Source organism: Melopsittacus undulatus, chromosome 4, assembly GCF_012275295.1.
Source record: "Melopsittacus undulatus isolate bMelUnd1 chromosome 4, bMelUnd1.mat.Z, whole genome shotgun sequence".
In the NCBI taxonomy this organism is placed as follows: Eukaryota; Metazoa; Chordata; class Aves; order Psittaciformes; family Psittaculidae; genus Melopsittacus; species Melopsittacus undulatus.
Genome location: NC_047530.1, coordinates 3950249 through 3972940, shown reverse-complemented (window position 1 = coordinate 3972940; position 22692 = coordinate 3950249). Strand labels below are relative to the sequence as shown.

The 22692-nt window shown below is 42.6% G+C and overlaps 2 protein-coding genes across 2 annotated transcripts in view; both read right to left on the bottom strand.

Annotated features, from left to right (window-relative positions):
- TTC17 (tetratricopeptide repeat domain 17) overlaps positions 1-4415 on the bottom strand; it is a 62339-nt gene extending 57924 nt beyond the window's left edge. The window contains exon 1 of the mRNA XM_005154185.4: positions 4200-4415. Coding sequence (XP_005154242.3) covers positions 4200-4415 — 216 coding nt within the window. The remainder of the gene's footprint in view (positions 1-4199) is intronic.
- Positions 4416-6557: 2142 nt separating this feature from the next.
- Positions 6558-22284, bottom strand: API5 (apoptosis inhibitor 5). The gene is made up of 14 exons (XM_034062029.1): positions 22086-22284; positions 18550-18711; positions 17342-17435; positions 16273-16338; positions 15789-15940; positions 13731-13937; positions 13105-13209; positions 12320-12409; positions 11558-11739; positions 11271-11364; positions 10713-10769; positions 9826-9902; positions 9304-9440; positions 6558-7762 (listed from the first exon to the last, which is right to left on the bottom strand). Exons 1-14 carry the CDS (start codon positions 22152-22154, stop codon positions 7683-7685), a joined length of 1572 nt encoding a protein of 523 aa, XP_033917920.1. The 5' UTR covers positions 22155-22284; the 3' UTR covers positions 6558-7682.
- Positions 22285-22692: the final 408 nt, after the last annotated feature.

The following is a 22692-nucleotide window of genomic DNA, read 5'->3' as shown; positions in this document are numbered from 1 at the left end:
CAAGACACACAGTAGCAAACTAAAAGTTACAAGGGCAATCACTTGTCACTGGTGCTTATCTGGACATACACAGCTAGTGGCTCATTTAGCAAGGGGAATGTTTGGGTCTTACTAGCACTTAAGTTTTGCCCACTGAATGAATGGGCTTCATTCAGATGAACTGAGACAGTCCAAGTGAAGATTAACCCTGTCCCTCTGTAAAAGTGGTGACAAACTTTAAAAATGGTTTTCAGACTGTCTGAGAATGGTAACATCTATAAAATTAAATAATACAGATGTTACTTATCACCACCACTCTCAGCCACCAGACAGCATCAGTCACTTTCAGTTAGACTGCTGCGTTGGAAGTGTTGTGATCAATGGTGCAAAGTCCAAAAGGGGCTGATCACTAGCAGCATCCTCAGGGATCAATACTGGGACCAACACTGATGTCTTTACTAATGCCAGGAGGAAAAGAACCTCAGCAAGCTTGGTGTCCTCTGCAAACACAGGGTGAATACAGCCATGTGGGACCTCATGAAGTCAACAACAGCAGGCGCAAACCCAGTGCCTGGGATGCAATAGATCCATGGAGCAGGAAAGACTGGGCTGAACAGAAAACAGCTTTGCAGAAAAGGATGTTAGGGCCCTGGTGGGGAAAAAGGTGGCAATGAGCCAGCACTGTTTGCCCTTGCAGCTGAGGAAGCCAACTGCATCCTGAGCTGCAGCAGCAAGGTTGGAGTGAGTAGGGCAAGGGATGTGATTATCCCCCTCCACCATGAGAACGTACATCCTGCAGGTTTCTGTCCCTGGTTTCAAGGCCAGCAAAGCCCATTCGAGGTGGCCTGGAGCACAAAACATACGGGGCATCTGAGAGAAGCAGGCTAGCTCAGCTGCAGGAGGATATTGTTGCTGTTGTCAGCTTCCTAAAGGCACGGTACAGAGAAGATGTATCCTATGTAAACTATTCTATGATGCTATAAGATGAAGCCAGACTCTTCTTGAGGTTGACAGTGAGAGGCATTGGACATCTCCTGCTACATGGGAAAGTCTAATTAGAAAAGACAACGAAGAATTCATAATGAAGGCACCTGACCACAGGACCGGGTGACCAGCAAGGCTGTCAAATCACATCCATGGACACAAAATTCAGTCTGTTAGGGCCCTCAATGAGCTTTGAAATTCAAACATGGGCTGCTGTGGAAGCATCAAGACCCAGCAGATTGGATCAATACCTGGATGTTCAAAGGAGAAGTCTTCAGTACTATGGAAAACCCAATGCAACAATATTTTTCAACAAGAGTACATTAACTAGAAGTAGTAGAAAAGCCAGTGACAAGGGGCTTCTCTGAAGGGGGCCTACAAGGATACCAGAGAGGGACTCTTCATCAGGAACTGTAGTGATAGGACAAGGGGTGATGGGCTCAAACTGAAACAGAGGAGATTCAGGTTGGATATAGGGAAGAAGTCCTTTACTGTGAGGGTGGTGAGGCACTGGAATGGGTTGCCCAGGGAAGTTGTGAATGCTCCATCCCTGGCAGTGTTCAAGGGCAGGTTGAACAGAGCCTTGGGTGCCATGGTTTAGTGTGAGGCGTCTCTGCCCATGGGAGGGGGTTGGCACTGGATGATCTTAAAGCCCTTTCCAACCCTAACTATTTTTCAGCTGAGAAGCTGAAAGAGCAGACACTGCAGAGAAACACAAGAAGCTGCACAGGCAAAGCGTTCATGAGATAAATGTGGACAAAGTCCCACTGAAAATGCACAAAATAACTGGAAAGAAGGATAGAATGGAGAAGTGTATTGGTAAAAATAGAGATTCTAATTATAAATATAGACTTAAAGACAGTCTGAACAATTAAAGCAAAGGGATGCTCTGCAGGGAAATTTTAAGCTTATGTCTTGTTAAGAAGTACCTACGCCTTAGTATTAGGAGACAGATAGCTCAAATATTTGGGAATGTTGTGATTCTACCAGTGAATTGATAAATCAGTTATGAATCATCCCACTGCCAATGAATCACAGACTATCATAAGTTGGAAGGGACACAAGGATTGAATCCAGCTCCCTGCTCCTCACATGACTACATAAAACTAAGCCATATAACTAAGAGCATCGTCAGGATACCACTTGAACTCTGACAGGCTTGGTGCTGTGACCACTTCTATGGGGAGCCTGCTCAGTGACCACCACCCTCTCAGTGAAGAGCCTCTTCCTAATGTCCAGTCTGAACTACCCCTGGTGCCACTTCATACCATTTCCTCGTGTCCTGTTGCCCATCACCAAGAGATCATAGAATCATAGAACCATAGAAGTTAGGATTGGAAAGGACCTCAAGATCATCTAGTTCCAACCGCACCTTCCACTCCACTGCCTCCCTTGAGGAAGACGAGGTCACCCTTCAGCCTTCTCTCCTCCAAGATGAACAACCCAAGTGACTCAGCCACTTCTCAGAAGTCTTATCCTGAGGGCCTTTCACCATCCTGGTCACCTCTATTAGTCTGATGACCTTTCACATTGAGGAGCCCCAAACTGCACCCAGTAGTCAAGGTGGGGCTGCAGCAGTGCAGTGTAGAGTGGAACAATTCCTTCCTATTGCTGGACAATGAAGGTTTGTTGCTGTTGCGTTTGCTGCTGACTATTGACCCACAATTACATTTCGGCTTTCAAAACAACATCCAAGTTCACTCCAGAAAATGTCCACTCTTTTCCATTGCCCAAAACACAACTAAGTGGAGAAAATATAATTCAGAGGTGTTCTGCAGGAATGGCAATGGCGATAACCACAAACTTAAGTACCATTTCCACAAGATGGTACAGAGGTGACAGTAACAGAGGCTGAAATACATCTTATTACACAAAACTCACTGGCAAATTAGCAGCATTACATCCCAGCTCCTGAAGAATCCCTCACATTCCAAGTAACACCACATTTATAATTTGAGTTCCCTTGCTGGAAATGGATTGATTCTGACCATACAGGCAAGAGACATTATTCCACAAATATTTTACCGCTTTGGCTAGAAACCTTGAGAGCTTTATACACAGAACATGGGAATGCCTCTGCTTGGAAAGCACTGGTAACTGTAATAGAACAGGTTACTGCATAGCAATGGTACAGTGGAAGCTTCGACATACATCCTCAGTTAACTGACATCATAAAATGCCATCAGTACTGAATTCAGCTAATCAGGTTTTCAGGCAGTTTTCAGCTAATCAGATTTTTCCCAGTCACAGCTGCTTTTCATGCAATAACCAAAACCCACATGCAACCCAAATTTGATAATACACAGTCAATACACACAGAGCGATGCTTCCAGACCATTACCAGACACTCTCACCACTTCCCAGTGAGGAAAGGAGGTGAGATAGTGCTGTCATTCATTCATTTATGATTAACCACGGCGAGAGCCAGGGTCCACGCAGCCTCAAGTGCCTGGGAACCATAAAGCCAGCAGAGGCTTCCTGCAGTTCCACCCTAATGCTTTCTGACAGGAGACCCGACCAAAGGTTCTCACCCAAGAAAGTGGGGTTAACAGGCACCCATCTCTGGCTTTACAAGGGGGGCTGCTGCTTGCTACAGCGATTCTGCTGTAGAGAAGAACGGCTCCGGCAGTTCTGCTTCAGAACCGAAGCACATCTGACATGAAAGTGGATTTCTGGTGCTGTTCCCTTTGCAACAAAGCGGGAGCAAAGCATTCAAGCCCCAACATGAGAAACATACCGGCTCTTTCCGCCGGTTACTGCACATGAGGCACAGCCCGGTATCAGAACAAGCCGTTCTGACTAACCCCTCTCCTCCTCACTCCCAAAGGCACAGACCAGCCGGGACAAGCTCATCTGCGCCGGACCAAGGCAGGACCCGGCTCTGCGCTTACTCAGCGGCCTAACGAGCCGAAGGCTGCGGGGAGGCTGCAGGTGAGCACCGCTGCTTGCAACACGATTCCGGCCCGGACCCGCCAACCACCGCCTCACCCCGGGGCTCCCACAACTCCGAGCCACGTTTCCCGACCGGCGCTGGCTCCCCGGGGCAGGACCCCCGTTCGGGGCCGCCTTACACAGCCCCCCGGGGGGGAGCTCTAGCGGCTCCCACACAGGCACCGCTCCGCACCAGGTCCCGTCCCGCGGCAGCACCGCTTGGGCCAGGCCCGGGACTGCGGGGCAGACGGCACCGCAGAGAGGGGCTCTCCCCGCTGCAACGCGGCTCCCCGTGCCCCGCTCACCTGCTGCTGGATCTTCCCGTCCTCGGTGACCACCCAGTGCGTGGTGGCAGCGGTGGGCCGCGTCCCCGAGGCCAGCAGCGAGCACAGCCCCAGGGCCCAGCCGGAGAAGACCCACGCCCGCCTCAGCCCGCCCCGCCCGGGCGCTCCTGCCGCCGCCATCTTCCCCAATCCCGGCCTGCCCGCTCCACCCGGAACCGGAATCGCCGCCGCCGCCATTTTGGGAGGGGAGGGCGGTGCCGCTGCTCTCGAGGGACGGGGCTGGGCTTGAGGCGGCCGCCGGCCACCGGTGCGGGGCTCCGTGTGGAAGCAACGCGTATGGCCTGCTCCGCACGGGGCTGAGCGCTGCCTGGTAACACCGAATCCGGTTAATGAGCCTTTTTGCACTTAAACCGGGCAAAGCAAATGTGCAAACGAGCAGCGTTTTGATTAAAAACCCATTAATTTCTATTTAGTGCACGCCGAAACGTTCGTCACAACAGCCTGAGGAAACAGCAAACGGAACTGTGCCGGCGGCTGTCCACAGTGCCGGCTCACGGAGGAGCGGGGTGAAGGTAGCTCTGACGTGCATCCCTCCTGATGCTTTACAGTTACATAAACCCTGTGCCAGTCAACAGTAAATACGAACCCAGCAGCACCAGTCTCCTTACCCAGCCCTGAGTGAGCTCTAGAAGCTATCACATTCAGATGTTGGTCAGTTTGACCTCTCGAGTTTGGAAGCAAGGTGCAAACAGGTCTGCTGTTTGGCGCCCAACTTCCCGGAGCCTGGAACATACATTTGACATATACCTATAACATATATAGCATATATAACATATAAACCTATAAATACAAACAAGGAAAAAAATGCTTACAAACGGGGTCACAGCTATTCAATTAATGCAAGGCATTCAGTCATCTTTCAGGATAAAGAATATATATTCCCACAATAGTTCGTTACTGATGCCAGTGTTCCTGTATATTACAGATTTCACCTAAAAGACCCCAAAATGAACCCCACCACGTACAGGCTGCTGCTCCAATCCACTCTTGCTCTACCATAAGATACAAATTTTACTGCACTATCAACATTTAGGTGATAAAAGACAATGAATGACTCCTTTTCACATGATAATTCCTATATAACATCTATGACATGCAGCTTTTGCTGAATACTACTCAGAATTTTGCATTTAAAAGTTAGAATCAAAGAATGGTTTGGGTTGGAAAGAGTCTTAAGATCATCTAGATCCAACCCCCTGCCATGGGCAGGGACACCACACACTAAACCATGGCACCCAAGGCAACCCAAGTTGAATTGCTTAATAGCAAGATTACATTATCTGTTTCACCTAAGATCTATTCATTAGTGGCAAACATCTATAGCAATCTAAGGAGTAAGGCACTAAAACAAGGTACCACAGTACCCTTTTACTAAGCCAACACAAAATGCTGCAGAGTAACTGTCAAACAGTGAGCCAAACAAAATTACAAAATGAATTTATTCCAAAAGCATAAGGGAACATGTACAATTCAACAGGATGGTAAAAAGGTGTCTCCACAAGAGATGAAATATGAAACTAGGAGGAGAAAGGGAGAATCAACTACTTCTGAGGCCACAAGAACTTTGCACATCACCTCTGAAAACAGGAGTCCCCTAAAGAAAACTCACTCAAAAGTCAAGGAAGGAAGCTGCTAGTACCTGGTTATTAGTCTAAATACACGCTATGTTTAGGCTTTGAGATTATACTTTTAAAGCCCTTCAAAACACAAATGACAGCCACAAGTGCAAAATGTATTGTTTTCCCCAGTGGAAGCTTATTACCCATCTAGTGCTTATTTTCAGAGTTATATTTTGACCTCACAAATTTGTACTTGAAAGGTTTTTGCCAAGTTTGTCGGTTTTAGTGACAAATCTTGAGTTTAGCACCTGGCGTGTAATCAGAAACGGCTCACGTGTCCTGGAATGTCCAAAGTTTGCTGCCTCCTGCTCCAGAATGAAGCAAAACCAGCATCAATGTCTCCTAACTTGGTCATATTTCTCATATTCTGGCCTTCTGATTGTAGAGATAAATACCAAAGAGTATTAAGGAAGACACCTGAGTCAGGTTCACAAGCTAATACAAATGGAACTAGGTAGGGAAACATCACTTTCAGGCATTTGTCTGTGGATATCAAATGGCTGGACCAAAGAAAAGGGTAAGGAATAATCTTCATTCTTCTAAAGTCTAAGCTATTTTACATCAACACGCCCTGGAACACTTATTAAAATTCTTTTCCTCTGTCTCAACTTCTTTTTACTACCTGCTATTTCCTTTACAATGCTGAATGACCTGAGAAGTAAAAGTTTGAATGGTGAGAATAAAAAAAACCCCCAAAGCATTGTGCTCTTACATTGTATTTTCTGGGTGTACACCAGTAAATAAGAATCCTAAGTTGCTATGGACAAAAAAGTAGCATGGAATTGTTACCTTTTCCATGTGAATCGAACTACATAGCTGGATTTTTTTCAGTGTTACTCAAAATATGATTTTATTTATATATTTTTAAAATGCAACTGTATTGTTTGAAAAAATTAAATCAAAAACCCCACAAAACCAAACCAAAACTGAAACCAACCCTCAAGTGCCAACTAATCCAGAAACCTGCAAACCATAGAAAAGAGCCAGATATTGCTACAGTCCAGCTCCAACCTATGAAGCTTAATCACTGCATCAGTCTTTACTCATTCCTGTAAGAACTCTCGTCATTTATTGGTTTTCCTGTTCATGGAGTGAAATTTCACAGCATAACTCTATGCTCATATTTATTTTCAACATTAAAAATGAATTTGCAAAACATCACTTTCTGCATTACAATGCACGGAGAAGAGTTAAGATGTGCAAACCAAAAGCCACCACAATTTTCCACATCTCTAAGTAAAAGGACTGCTTCATGCTACAGGCAAAAGTTGTTGCAAACTTTATAAAACCAGCATGGATCTCATTCAAGTCAATTAAAAAAAAGAAGGAAATCAAAACAAATTTAACAGTACTCTTCTCCACATATTGCAAAATGTGGTTATACAGATGAGGAAAGGATTAGTTCAGCTGCTAAGCTTATCTGACATGTATCTGTTGCCATGCCTTTCCTATCCATTATTTAATAGATAAACTCAATTATATAGTTTCAGTTATGCACTAGCTAATTTTTAGGTTAATGTACAAACTGTCAAGATGTAGCTTTTGATAAAATTCTACACTCTTTTCCAATTTTGAATCCTGAAGACACTTCAAAAATAAAGAACCCAAAACTGCTAACTGGAAGCATCCAAAAATACAGTTGTAGTTTCACTATGGACAAGTTGTAGTCCGTTAGAAAAGTAGATCATACATACAAAGGTATAAAGAACACTTAAGTCAGTCTCAGTGGAAGGCAGTCCTTGAAGGAAGCAGTACTGCAAGCAAACTTGCTGAGTAGCACTTTCGTTTTAGCCCCTGCAGGGCATGGAAGACTTCAGTGCTTTCCTCAGTAGATTCTTCCTCGGCTACGATTGCCACGTCCTCCCCAGCCTCTTCCTCGGCCACCCCGGAAACCACCTCTTTGCTCTGAAAAAGAAGTCAAAACTTTTCATGCAGGTTTTGTGCCGTGTACAGGTTAAACAGCAATAACTGGAGGTACTGAAGGCTGACTGAAGCCTCTGAGGTTAGTTACGCTTTGATGGACAACAGACACCACTATTTCTAAAAGGAGGCCAGGAGAATTAGCTTCTATAAATTAAATGCAGTCCTTTGCATACTGACATTATGATAAAAAAAGTCCCATTATTGATACTTCGGCCAATCCACTGTCACAGGATTGAAAACTGATCTGTAAGGAACTTCATTAGGTTACTTAGCTCATCCTTCTGTCCAGTAACACCCTGTCTGTCTTGAGGTGTTGGTCTGAAATGACTTTATAAAATGATAGAAACCCACAACTTTGCCAGTCTACCTGTTCTTTTCTCTCCTTAACATTGAGTTACAAGCAATACAATTAAGTTTTTTTGCTGGGCTCATAACTATATCTAATCAAAAATCTCAGACCTAAATAGATACTACACAAACTATTTGTATGTGATAGAAGTGTTTTCCTTTCCCTTCACTAAGAACAATCTGATCACAGCAAAAGCAACCCCAAAAACACTTTGTTAAAGTTTTTTTGGATTTGTTTGATATCAAAATCTCATTTCCCCTCCATGCTTTCTCTGTATGCACAGTCTTAAAATACAATTCATATTAATCTACAAAGAGAACTATGTGCTTATTTTAAAGAGTACAGAAAGCAAAAGCTGATCAGAGGCCTAAGCATCTCACTAACAAGAAACAGCAGCAAGCAGTAAAACACTTGGTTGTAAACCTGATTTTTGTAACTGTAGGACTACAAGCTTATCTTAAAAGACACAGGTGCATCACCTGCAGTAAGAAATTTGCAATAGATTCACCTTTTCACTTTGTTTCATATAAAAACCAGTGCTTCATATCAGTTTTTCAGCCTATGGGCACGGGTGATTTTTAGACTGTTTACCTGACAGAGGCAGGACCAATGGGCCTACAGGGAAGGCATCAAGAACAGGGTGCTGCCATAGTTGGCCCTATTCATCCACTCTGCAACTACTCTCATGCTTTGCCCAGAAATATGACTTGCAGAGAGAAAGAATCAGTCTGGAAGCATCAGTACATAACTGTGTATGCACAGTGAACCTGACAGCTCCTAGGAGTTTTGGATCAGGTCTGCAACATCAGCAGTGGCTGCAATAGGAATTCAACACCAGTCCAGCTGTATGACACGAGGTGGCCCAGCTCTGCCACTTGCAGCAACTGGTCTGTCCAATGGGACATTTGGGGTGCAAGTGCTGTATGTCATAACAAAGAACATAACAGTTCAATTACTAACTCTATGTATTAAAACATGCAAAGGACCTAAGTTTATAGGCTGGTAACACTCAAACATTGTAATGAGCTAGAAAGAGCCCATTACACACAAAAACAGATGACAGGGCAATCTGATCTCATGAGAATGGGATAGTGACTTGGATTAATTTGTATGTTCCCCCCACCCAAGGCACAACTGTCACTACACAAAGCTTTTTCCAAGCTGCCTAACTTACCATAAGAAAAACTACCCAGGTTACTGCTGTATTTTCCACTGGGAGGATTATATATTTGCCTGGCATCCCTTTTTGGTCCTGCCGAAGATTTCTTTGGGGGTGAACTTGAGGTTGTATCTTCACTTGTTCTTTTTTGACTGACAGAAGAAAACAAAAACAGATCATTATACCCCTGTAGTGACAAGTACAGGAATAGCAGTTCAGCCAGAAAGATGAACCACTGGAAGCTAGAAGCAGCAAATGAAGATGCCCTGAATAGCACTTCAAAAGAGGAAATAAGGTAGTCCCCAGGTGATTGGTCTATTATATCCCTAAAGGAAGAATAATATTATCATTCCACAGCCTTAAATCCTTCCAGGATGGATGTTATTTTGGATTGTGAAACTTTTAGCTCACATGTTCTGGATTACGTATGTGTGTGTGCATATATATATATATACATATGCACATCTTGGGATCTTTATTTTGTAAGTAACAAAAATTAACACCACTGTTTTTATTCTTTTAATGAAGAACTCTCACCTTGCATCTGCCTTCTGCACTGGTTTCCAGGACAGTGTAACTGTACTTTTGTAGGAAGGAGGAATGTGGAAGAGATCCTACAGAGGCAAAATCAGAGTTTATTCTACAGTTAAATTCACATTAACTGCACTTCAAAACTTTAACTACCTACTGAGACTCCACAATAACAGTTATGTTCCTATGATTTCCAATCCTTTATGAAGTCCCATGGCAGAGGGAGAAGGTGCCTTACTGCCTTATCTGGCTACATGAGACTTCACTAGGAAATTCAAATGAGATTTATACTAACAAAGTAATGTCTTATACTGACATTATATGCTTTCTCTCTCTCTCCCTCTGCACATCAAGCATCTTATAATGAACTACAATAGTCCCTGCAGGGAGACATCTCATATCCCTATGATAGTAAAAGATAAGCCTCTCAATACTGTAGCCAAAGTTTTTGGTTCATTGTGGTAAATTAGATGGGAAGTGAAGAAAGAGAAGAAAACGTGGTTAGAAGTAATCAGAATGGTTTTGAGGGCTCTGAAGTCTCTTCCTGCAACCTTTCTCTCCTAGACTCCCTGGAGAAGGTTCTGAGTGGCAGCTGGCTTTGCCTCCTCCCTCCTTTACATCTCCTGCACTTCTTCAAACTATTCCTTACAGTCCCTGTAACTGCAGGAAAGGGAAATTGCAAGGAAAAAGGCATGGCCAGAATCCAGACCCCTACAGCAAGGTCTTCTGCTCCTGGTGCAGCTAGTGCTGTAAAAAAGGGTCTCACCACAGCAAAGCAGCAGCAACCCTGAGCTGGCAAACACTAACACAGTACAACTTTGATCAAATCTATTCCTTTGCCCTGTACAGGTTACTCTGCTGTGTATTTACTCCTTCACAATGTGAGGACTTACCTTGATTAAAACATTAATGTTGTTGGTTATTTTCAAGGCAACCACTTTTATCTTGTTCTGTAAAAAAAGAAACATGACTGAGCACCTATTCCAGTAGCTTTAAATTACGTCAACTGCACTTGATGAAGTTATGCCATTAAACTGCTCTTCCTGAGTGAATTGCTACAGCAATAGTAATAGTAATAGGTGTGTACACTTCTGAGTTTTCATTACAACTACTTTTAGGTTTCTTGCAGTTTTACTCTAGTTGTTTTTCATGTTCCAGTGTACTTCCCACTAAATCCCTCCCCATATATGAAGGTTTCCCCTTCAAAACAGAACCAGAAGCACAGTTACACCAAATACATGGGGATGCAGAGAGTAGCTGACAGTAGAAACTAAAGTATCACCTTAGCTTGCAAAATGCAGCATTGATTAAGATCCATTTGCAATAATGTTAGCAGTATTACTGCCTTCATCTGTTTGCCTGCTTACAACAGATTGCAGCCCACTAATGTGTGCCAATGGTTACTCTGATAAGCTCAGTTAGAAAAATCAGCATTCCTGATCAATACTTACCTCCTCTGTTTTCAAAGCTTCTCCTGTTTTGCCTTGAAGTGCGAGACGAAGCTGTCGAATATACACCTGCAACCCTCGAGCAAAATACTGTAGCCTAAAAGATTTAAAAGCTATCTGTTAATAACATATTCCCATAAAATAAAAGCACAAGCAAAGGGAAGCTGGAATCTCTTTCCCTTTTACGAAAAACACTCAAAAGTCTTTCACCAATCTGATTTGTGCTTCATGAGCATGTAATAATCCATATTTTGTAACAGAACCCTTAACACTTGTCTCTCATTGATTACCTGATTTTAAAGTCTTTCAGTTTCTCAGCATTCAGTTTGGCTGTGAGGAAGTCTGGAAGCTTACGTCCCAGCTGATGGAAGCTGTACAACAAACACTCCACATAACTGAACTGCAACTTGGGCTCTTCACTGCCAGCATTTTCCCCATTCTCTGCTTCCTCTGGAGGAAGGGGCATATACTCCTAACAAACAGAAAGGAAAAACAAATTCATGAGATACATTTACACACTCACACTGATCTTTTGCAGTGTATGAACTGGAGGATGTATTTATGCTGACATTTTAAGAAGTACCCCTCATCCCTATACTAATGTGATGAACCGCTGCATGAAGTCCTGGTGCAGGTAGTCTGCCTATACTTATGTGACTTGACACCTCTAACTCAGAGCAAACATTAACAGCAGCACTGCTACCACAGGAAGCAACAATGTACTACACCAGGGCTTCTGAAACAGCACTGAATTTGCTTAAAACTGTCAGCGCAGATACAGCCTTTAACAGGATCAACATGAGTCCCTCATAATTACAATACTAAGAACAAAACCACATGAGTTTCCTGGATTTAAAACGTGATGCAGGTAACAGCTCTCTATAAAGGCTTTGAATTGCAAAATGACGTTTGACCTTTATCATGGACAGAGCTATCTTTGAAATAGCCACTTCAGAAAAAGGATGAGTAGATTAATAGATAAAAATAACTTGTTTTGATGAGAACTTTTTTAGTGTTTTGCACTAAACCACTAAAAATTGAATGAGACTTACCAGTAATTTATCAAACAGCTTCTTCAAATTTGATTCAAGCTTTTCCATATCGCCACAAAATGAGCTCATTTCAGCAAGCAGCTTCAAAACCTACATGTAAGGACAGCCAGGTTTTTGTGTGTTAATGAAAGAGTAAAAAGGCTTAACTTTAAGCCTAAAAGTGTAAACCTCACATCATTAAGGCTGCAGAGCAGAGGTCAGCTATTACAGTGAAACCCAAACATCAGGCAAGACAACAAGGAGGAACATGCCCGGTCTGATTTCCATGTCCTCAAACAGAAACACAGGTTTGTGTGTCTAATCCCAACAGGCATCATGAGTCAACAAATAAACAAAGCTTCCTGTCCCACATCTGCAGCACAGCTCACCTTCAAAGTGAGACTCGGAAATGTAACTGAAGCTGCAGCACTGATTAACATAAGCAGAATTACAGACATGAAGCCACTCCCTTAGGAGGCAAAATTAACACAAGCCACATCTAATTTATGCAACAATCAATTCAGTAACTGCTATGTGCTTTAAAAAGATTGACAGCAATATAAAAATGATTACACTGATCTAGTTAGTCCAGCCTTGCCTCGAAGCTGGGAACTAATGACACATGCTTTAAAAGGCAATGATCAGCCATGCCTCAGTACAGCAAACTTCTCTAGTTTAACTACTATCCCTCCTAGCCAAGAACAGAAAACCCCCTAAGAAAGGAGTTCCCAATTTTTAAACAGCTGTCTTCATCTAAGGTGCCTACATTTTTCTATGATTTCAAAGACATTTTAGCTTTAACTTACCTCTAACTGGATATCAAGACCCTCTACTGGCGTAGTCAAAGAACCAAGGTTTGGCAGAACATGCTCACAGAAGTAAGTAACAAATTTCGTGGAATGAACGTTTTTCTGCAGAGAACACCACATTATTCAGGTTACTCTGAATGTTTCTTCCCATCACTCCACCAACCTCCTACATAAGTGCCTACCACACAGCTACTCCTTAAAGCTTTACTGAATTCCCTGCAACTCCGACAACACAGACTCTTCCAAGTAGCTTAAACTCAGAGGCTGTCTGCAACAGGGGCTGAAAACTGCCTACAACCCAACAGGTCTTTAAACACTGCAATTGTCTGGCATTAGATATAAAATAATCTAACTCATACATGTATGAACCTAATGTGAGAATTTTATCATAATTTACTGTAACATCTTAAATTTGAAAGCAAATGTCAAGGGCAGAGAATAACACAAAAGAACTTTGTATTCAGAGGCCTTAAGGATGTTTCCAACATTTTAATGCATTAGAAGCTGAAGGTGGAGAGGTACTGATACACTCTCATTCTAACATAATCATTGACAACACCAAAGAGTAATTACAGCCATTAACTTTCCACAATATTCCTCATGCAAAGCAAACAAATACATACTGAGAAGAGTGGCACTGCCTGCCGGGTACATTGCAGAAGTCTGTCCACACAGTCTGGGTCAGATGGATTGAATGTTTGTTCCAGGTCAGCTTGTTCAGCCACCAGCTCCACTAGTTGTTGCCTCCCACTTACTGTCTGTAAGCTTTTTAGTCCAGACAATATCTTCATGAACAGAACAAATTCTTCACCCGTTACATCTTCCAGCACCTTAAGAGAATTGCAGACAACATAGTTGTTAAGTTGGTAATTTGCAAACCTCCAAGTCAAACTCAATTGATCTGAAAAGGTAAAGTATGCAAATAGTAAGCATTTAAATTCGGCTTCTTGTTATTTAAAGATATAAAGGAACACATGAAAACATGCAGTATAAGTGTATGCACCCCCAAATCAAAGTTAACTACCATCAAGTTGTGCATAAGAAATATTATTTTTCTTGGATTCTAATTTTAAGAACAAATTTCTTATCTAGCAAAGTTGTATGCTTCAGGCAGAATAAACAGTAAATAAGTATCTACTCATTATTAATTGCTTTAATACTTTTTGCATCTTTCTCAGCATGTAGAGTTTACAGGAATCTTATGGAATTCAATAAACACCAACGCAGAGTCCTACACTGGGGATGAGCTGACTTCCCTGCATCAGCATCAGCACATGCTGGGGACTGAGTGGCTGGGGAACTGCTCTACTGAAAAGACCCTGAGGGTTCTGGAGGACAGCAGGATAAACATGTCAGTAGCATTCCTTGGGTGATTAACAGTGTTCCTGCACTACAAAAAGAGCATGGCCAGTAGACTGAGAGAAGCAAAGGGACTGAAGATTCTCCTTTGCTATTGTCATGGTTTAAAACCAAGAAGCACAGAGCTCATTCACTCACTCCCCCCCTAATTTGCTTCTCCAGCTCCTGGAGAGTTAGGAAGGAGAATGCAAAGAATGTAGCTCCCACGGGTTGAGATAAGAACAGTTTAATAACTAAGGTATAACATAAATAACTACTACTAATAGTAATAATGATAAAGAAAATAACAAGTGAAGAGAATACACCTCACCACCTGCCGACCCTAACTCACCCCACCCTGCCCAACTGAGCACCAACTGACACCTCCTCCAACCCTCCAGAGCTTTAACCCTTCCGGGTAACTTTCGGTTACATCCTGGGCATGACGTGCTGTGGTATGGAATACCTCTGGCTAGCCTGGGTCAGGTGTCCTGTCTCTCCTTCCTTCCGGCCTCCCCTCCTCCCTGGTAGAGCATGAGCTCAGGAAGTCCTTGGCCAGAGTAAACATTTGAGCAGTAACTACAAACATAGGTGCTATCACCACCGTTCCCAAGCTGAAAGTCAAAACACAGCGCTGCACCAGCTACCAAGGAGAAAACATGACTGCTAATGCTGAACCAAGGACAGCTATACCTGGAATGCTGCACCTAGTGTTGGGTCTGTCTGTATGAGGAAGTTGATAAGCTGCAGAAAGCCCAACCACCAAGGTTACCAGTGTCTAGAGCACGTGATCTGTGAGGAGAGCTTAAGGAATTGGGCTTTTTCAGCTTAAAGGAAAAAAGTCATAATGGGATGAGGCAACCTACCACTCATCTCCCAGTAATGAAGAGCAAGTCACCAAGAATAGGAGCCAGGTTCTTTACTGAGGTGGACAGGGTGAGAATGACACAAAATCGAAACTGGAGCTTCAACTGGATTAAGAGGTGTGACAGAGGTGTATATAAAGAGGCGTATATATTAGAGGTGTTCAAAACCCACTGGACAAAGCACTGAAAAATCCAATCTGAATCAAGCTGAGCACAATTCACTGAAGTCATCTATCTCCCAAAGTCCCTTTCCCATGTGAATGATTCTATGGTTCTAATAGAAGTGACTCTTACAAAATGAGAAGAGCTTATTTTAATGTTCCTACAAAAACTGCTGCAAAGTTTGGAGTGTAACAGAATAGGATAACTAGAAGCATTTGTACAATGCTTAACCCTACATGTGGTTTAAACAAAGCAATGCCAGTGATAAGGCATGGTTTAATAAACCTTACGGTTGTACTGAAATAAGACACTCACCTTCTTTGATTCAGTCAATATGAACTCTTCTACCTCCTTTGTCATCACCTCCTCAGGCAGGGTTTTGAGCTTTGTGGAGAGGAACTTGATGGCTCGCTCTCTCACAATATCCTCTCCCTGAAGAATTTGACTGAATAAGCCACCCAAAGTCCCTGAATGGAGAATAAATCAGGTAACACAACGATTCTAGAAAAGCTGAACTCTCCCTGCAAAGAAGTTTCCTCCTCTAAGACTGTGAAATATTTGCTGTACTAACTTTGATGAAAAATCATAACTGATGTAAGTATCCACATTTTTTTCTTGGGTTGTACAATTCCAATCCAAAATCATTGAAAAATTCAGTATGTTTTGTAAAAACCAAGAGGTGACTTTGTGTCTCACTTCTGAATTGTACTAAGAAGATACAAAACTGAGTCCTGTTCTCATGATACTAGAGACTGGGAACTATTATTAAAATATATTTATATAAAGATATGTTCTTTACCTTTAGCATCCATCTTAAATATACTGAGCAAAGCATTGTTCACCAAGTTGAATTCTGCAGAATCATCTGAAGAGAGAAAAAAGAACAATATGGATATCTTTGAAATGCAAACATTAGAGCAGAAAACCAAAGAAAGATCCCTGGTATCACACAAGAAGTATTCCACCCTCAGCATTTGATTATAAACAACATAAACTTGTATTTTTAATGACTACTAGACTGAAAGCAAAGCAAAGAGGTTATTTGCCACTTTAGCCTCTCTGCCAGAACTTTAACATCACAAACTTGATAGAAATGAAAACTTGAAGGGAAGTTATTATTAAATATATTCAGTAAATTTAAGGAACATATGAATAAACAAGCTGACTTTTAGTAAATTAAGGTTAAATAGTTATTGCTTTTCAAATTCTGAAGTCCTCTACAGTATTTCTAGGTGGAAGAAACCATTTTCTTCCTGAACTAGAGAAATATTCAAGTCCTAAAAGAACCCCAACTCTTCCAATAAGAAGAGACTTGATCATGCATTTTTAACATCAATTTCAAGACCTAGTATTTAACACTCTGTAACTTACTGAGGTTAAAAAAAAAAGTACATACTATACATTAAATTTGGGATTTATTTTGTACCAAAAATGCACTGTATGGAAGAATATGCCTTCAGGATTTTTAAAGCTCCTGAGTACTTGGATTAGCAACTCAATAACTTTTTTCAGAAGGCAACTTGCTGCAGTCCATAACTGGAAAGGGTTTTGTTGTTGTTTCCCTCTCCCTTCCCCTTTTTTCTATACATGCTTTAAGAGAACTTGAATAAAACCAAATAAAGTCCACTTTAAAGAAAGATTTTCAGTTTAGATTAGAATGAGAGACCTATCAGCAGAAGTAGCAGCCTAACTGTACGGCGAACATAAAAAGGGTGGTGGAAAGAGCAGCAGCAGGACATGAAAGAGACTGGGACAAACTGCTTTGTAACCAATTATGAATCAACAGAAAGTGTCTTCTAGAACAAAACTGCAGATGTTTTCAGAGGTGTCACAAGGAGATAAATCAGGAAACTACCAACATTTCCTACCTGACTGCAGGAGCTGGGTCAGTATGTCTGCTACCCGAGGAAGATTATCTCCAGTGGCAAACTGAGGCAATTCCTTGATTGCTTGTCGCCGGATCTGCCAAAATGGTCAGTATTATGGAATTAATATATTTAAATAATAATAGACCATAAGTCAGGCAATTCAACTAACCACATTTAGCACATAAATCAGCCAAATTTGAGAAATGAACCACTTTCTTTTAACAGGAGTGTCATATTCAGAAAGTGAAATACAAATTTCAGACTTTAATGGCAGTTTAAACTTCCTATTTGCTATGAAACTATTATGTCTTTTTCTCAGATCTAAGCAGCAGTGGAGAAAAAACAAATTCAAGCAGCACCTCTATTCACAAAATCATTCATTTGACCAACAAAATCTGTGTTACTGTGGAGTCTTATTTGCTAAAGGGAAGGATAGTTCTCAGTGGTGCACATGGCAGAAAGGAACTCTAGGTTTGGCGCTGACAATAAACCTTGAATGATTTGCCCAAATCATTTAACATCTGAAAACCATAGAATCATAGAATGGTTTGGGTTGGAAAGGACCTTAAGATCATCCAGTTCCAACCCCCTGCCATGGGCAGGGACACCTCACACTAAACCATGGCACCCAAGGCTCTGTCCAACCTGGCCTTGAACACCTCTAGGGATGGAGCATTCACAGCTTTCCTGGGCAACCCATTCAGGCGCCTCAGCACCCTAACAGGAAAGAACTTCTTCCTTATATCCAATCTAAATTTCCCCTGTTTAAGTTTGAACCTGTTACCCCTTGTCCTATCACTACAGTAATAACCAAAGTATGATCAAAGTAATTTCAAAGGTACAGCTTCTAGCAACAGCACAGAAGCAGCATGAAGCATCTCAAGACTTCTGCAAGAATACTACATTCAGAATCATATCCCCATGGCTCCTGGTTGTGAAAAGTTTTCTTGCCTCCCTGCAGGATTTTATTATGATCAATTACCATAAAGCACTTTTTAAAAAGACAAAATGTAATAGATGTGCAAATAAACTGGGTTTTTTTCTATGTTTCTTTCTATACAGCCATTCCTTTGATCAATAATTGAGTGAAAAGGACAAATGGAAACTTATGTATTTTCCCATACCATCATATAACAGGAATATAACCCAAAGGACTAATAAGAATATAAATTCAATGTATCAACTTGCTACAAGGTTCTTATTCTTACAGAAACATCTTCATCCTCACAGAGGTCCAACTGAGCATTGATAGCAGAGTCAGCTAGCTCAGGAAAATGCTTGAAGAACTTAGGTATAAACTGAGCTGCAAGTCTCTTCTCCTTGGCACCTCCCTTCACGCCATCCAAGATCACCTGGTACGCATCCTTATGCTAGAAGAGGAGAAACAGAACACAATTAAGAGAAATCTAGGCTTATTCTGAAGACAAGGATTTTTTCCTCTTCCATTCATTATTCTGCTATGTAAGCTATATTATACAAGCTTCATACAAAAAAATACATTTATCTCTTAGACCAATATAACTGTGCCATTTAGTAAAATTTGCCTCTATTGTCTGTTTTTTACTGTTACTCTGGTTCCTTTGTTCAAGTGCCTATCAAATGCCTACATTCAAACTGCCAGCCCTAAGGCTAACAGCTCTTGCTATTACATTAGTGCAGACTCAAGGAATGACATGATTACCTTCACTAAACTTGGGCAGGTTTTCAAGGGATTTCTACCTTCTGCCTATTTACCATCTCTCAAGGAGAGGCTACTTCTCATAAAAACCGTGCCACTGGAACAGATCACATAACTTTTAACATACATAGGGCTAATCTATTAGCATCTATTGGCATCTAATTCAATGGCAGTTAACCTAATCTAATGGCATCTATTCAAGCAGTTAACCTGAGATAAAACATGGCTCTTAAAAGATGCGTTGAATAGAGACTATACAAAAAAAAAGGTAAATCTCCAGCTGAAATATAGAAACAAACACTTCAGGAACAGAATAGGATATTCTCTACCTGCTCCAACTAGAATCACACAGACATACCAATTTTGTGCCTGCAGGAACTTTAGAATAAATTGAAGACTTTCTTGTGGTTAGCTATGTGCTTGCAAAAGAAAAGTCAGTAGTATTAGGATAATAGCAGAAATCAGTTCTAGCATTAATTTTCCTTATGGTTATGAACATGTTTTAGACAACTTTGAACAGCAACAACAGCACAGGACACTTGATTTAAATTTCCCAGAGCCACATACACTGTCGCTCTTACACCACATGAAAGTTCACCCAGAGCAAACAGATCCCAATTGACAAAGCAGCACAGGGCATTAATTCTCTCTAAAGGAAGTTGTGTTTGAACACTCAGTACCAATGCTCCTTCAACACTCTCTAAACCTTGTTGATAGGTGTCCCTGGTGCCAGATTCTGAACTGGACTGGGGCATGGATCTGGAAGAAAAATAACCAAGGAATAAAATGACTGCTTTTCAGCTGATCCCCATCCCAGTTTGTTCTGCAGCTGTGCCAACACAGTGTACTCAACAGCAAAGGCAGAAAGAGCCAGCATAAACTAACAATGGGATACACATTAGTACAGTCCCAGGTTCTCAGACTGCACATTAAGAATAACTTTTCTGTGGAACAAATTATTTAATACATGTTAAAATAGCAGTCATACCGCAATGGAACAGAGTAGTTTGTGTTCCATGAATTTATATGCCTTCGTCTTTGCTACTCCTGTCATTTAGTCAAAGTGCAGCTCAGGCAGGAGCTTGTAATGCTCAAGAAAAGAGCAGGCAACTGCAGTCAATATTCCATGCTTCCTCCAAATCTTTTATACAGGAACATCCTAAGCCAGAGACAGTGTCAATAACTGTCAAGTCACCATTAGTTTCTCTAGATTACTTCTTGAACCAATTCTGTAATATCCTGCAACAAGTAGCACATTGTGTTATGGAGAAAAGTTTATCTTCCTCTTTATTTTAAGCCTGCTTAGTAATAGTTTTTTTTGCAAGTTCTCACCTTCATTTCGCTCCTGAGTAGACTCATCACACCTGAGCCCCTTTCTCAACTGAAACACACTTTAACAAGCTCACCATTTCCAGTCTTTTAAACGACTTCTCTTACTGTCACATTCCTGTTTGTCCCCTTGCTCTTCTTCTTGTGCTCAAAAGGTTTCAGTTTTGAGACAGGGTGACTGACTTTCTTGCAGTGAGAGATCAGGTTCATGAATTTAAGATATAATAAAGGAATAAGTGGGATAAAGCAGATGAATACGGAACAATTGCTCATGGCTTCTCAGCGTGCAAAACTTGGAGACATCAACTAAGATTATCAAACAAGTTCAAAGGGGGCAATTTCTTCACAAAAGCTAATGGAATATTTTGCCACAGAACATCTGTATGCCAGAAATATCAGTTAAAAAAAAAGGCTGAAAAAGAATCTAGCAAGACCTAGGAATTATAAAGACACTAGCTCTAGCTCCATAAGCCCACAAGCTTACGGAAAGGCAACGCTGGGAGAGTATATCAGCAATCATCATTCTATACTTACCCTTGGAGGTTCTTACACATCTGCACTAGCTGCATTTCTTAACTACACTGCAATCTGTCCTCCCTGAGATATCCATCCCTGCCTTATAAAAGCTAACCACAACTGTCAAAATGATGGTGGACTATGTATTCATAAAGCAGCACAGTAACAGCACCTGTTTTATTCTGCATCTCTCCCCTACTTTCCAACATTTTCTGTGTGTATTTTGGTTGTCTCTGAGATGATGTTTTTTATGAACTGTCTGCAAGGATTCTGCTTTGTTTCACTAGTACATAATTATACATGCAAAGCGAATGGACTTGAATCTAAAAGCTTAAAAAAACCCAACAGCACAACACCTAGCCACTTACTATACTATTTGTTCTCCTGAAGAACTTTCCGAATGACCGTGCATAGTACTATCCAGTTTAAACCCCATTGCCACGTATGTGCAAAGCTGCTTTCCTACTTACATACGTTATGACAATAGAGTAATTACAAAAGAATCTGCTTTTTCAGGCAGCCACTCAGGAAAATGAACACATAACAAAATTCAAAAACTAGCTTCAAGTAACCATGATACTTTGTATTGGTAACACATGAAGGCATCATGCTTCTTTGATTAATTCAGTAACGCTATGAAAACCGGCATATCTCTCCAGGATTTTACAGCTAAAAACCTCTTTATCCGTGAGGATCAACCTTCCACGCTTGCCTTAGGAAAATACAAGCTACAGGCAGTTATCAAACCGTAACAGCCTTCACCTGCCTCCAACAAGCCCTTCAGCAGGAGAGCGCTCCGGAACTGCTCGCACAGATCAAACATGAACAACTACCGCTATTTAAGGCGAAACTCCCCTCTCCCATGCAAAAGGCCCCCTGATTCTAGCTAATAAACAGCTAGTGCCCTTGAGCCCACGTTTAAAAGGAGAACTGCCGACAGGACGGGAAGAGGAAGATGCCGCAAAAGCGACTACAGCCGCTGCCGCCGTCCCTGCAGAGCCACCAGCGCGAAGCTCATCGCTTCCCACCCCCGCCCGTGAGGGAACCTACGCGGCCACAGCCGCGGGGCTGGCCGGGTGTCCTGCGGCCCCAGCATCCCGTCCAGCAGGACCCCGGCCGGCCGGCCCGCCCAGCCTGGAGCCGTTCGTGGCGGCGGCGGGGCCGCCGCACTACTCGAGCCCCGGGCCTAGCGAGGCCTTGTAGGCCGCAGGCACGCCGCACCTGGCTCACGGTCTCGGTGGCGTCCGCCAGGATGCCATAGTTGCGGTAGAGCTCCTCCACGGTGGGCATGGTGCGGCGGGGACCGGGCGCGACCGCCGCTGCAACCGAGGCCGCCGCTGACTTCGCCACCGCTCAGGCCGCTGCTCCCGCTCGGGCCGCCGCCGTCAGCACCAACGAGGCCGCAGTCCCAGAGCGGCCGTGAGCCGGCGGCTGCGCAGCGCCCCCAGGCGGCTGGCGGCGACGCTGCGGGCAGGGATACAGGCGGGAGCTCCCCCGCTCCCCATGTGTATGGAGCTGTGGCTGCCTCCCCTCAGCGAACCATTCCTCTGTCCCTTTTTGACTCCTGTATATAAATACTGTGTCAGAAAGATGCTGTTTTCAAGGGTAATGGGTTAAAACTTCAACAGGGGAGACTCAGGTTGGATATAAGGAAGAAGCTCTTCCCTGGGAGGGTGCTGAGGCGCTGGCACAGGGTGCCCAGAGAAGCTGTGGCTGCCCCATCCCTGGCAGTGTTCAAGGCCAGGTTGGACACAGGGGCTTGGAGCAAGCTGCTCTAGTGGAAGGGGTCCCTGCCTGTGGCAGGGGGCTGGAACATATCATAATTATA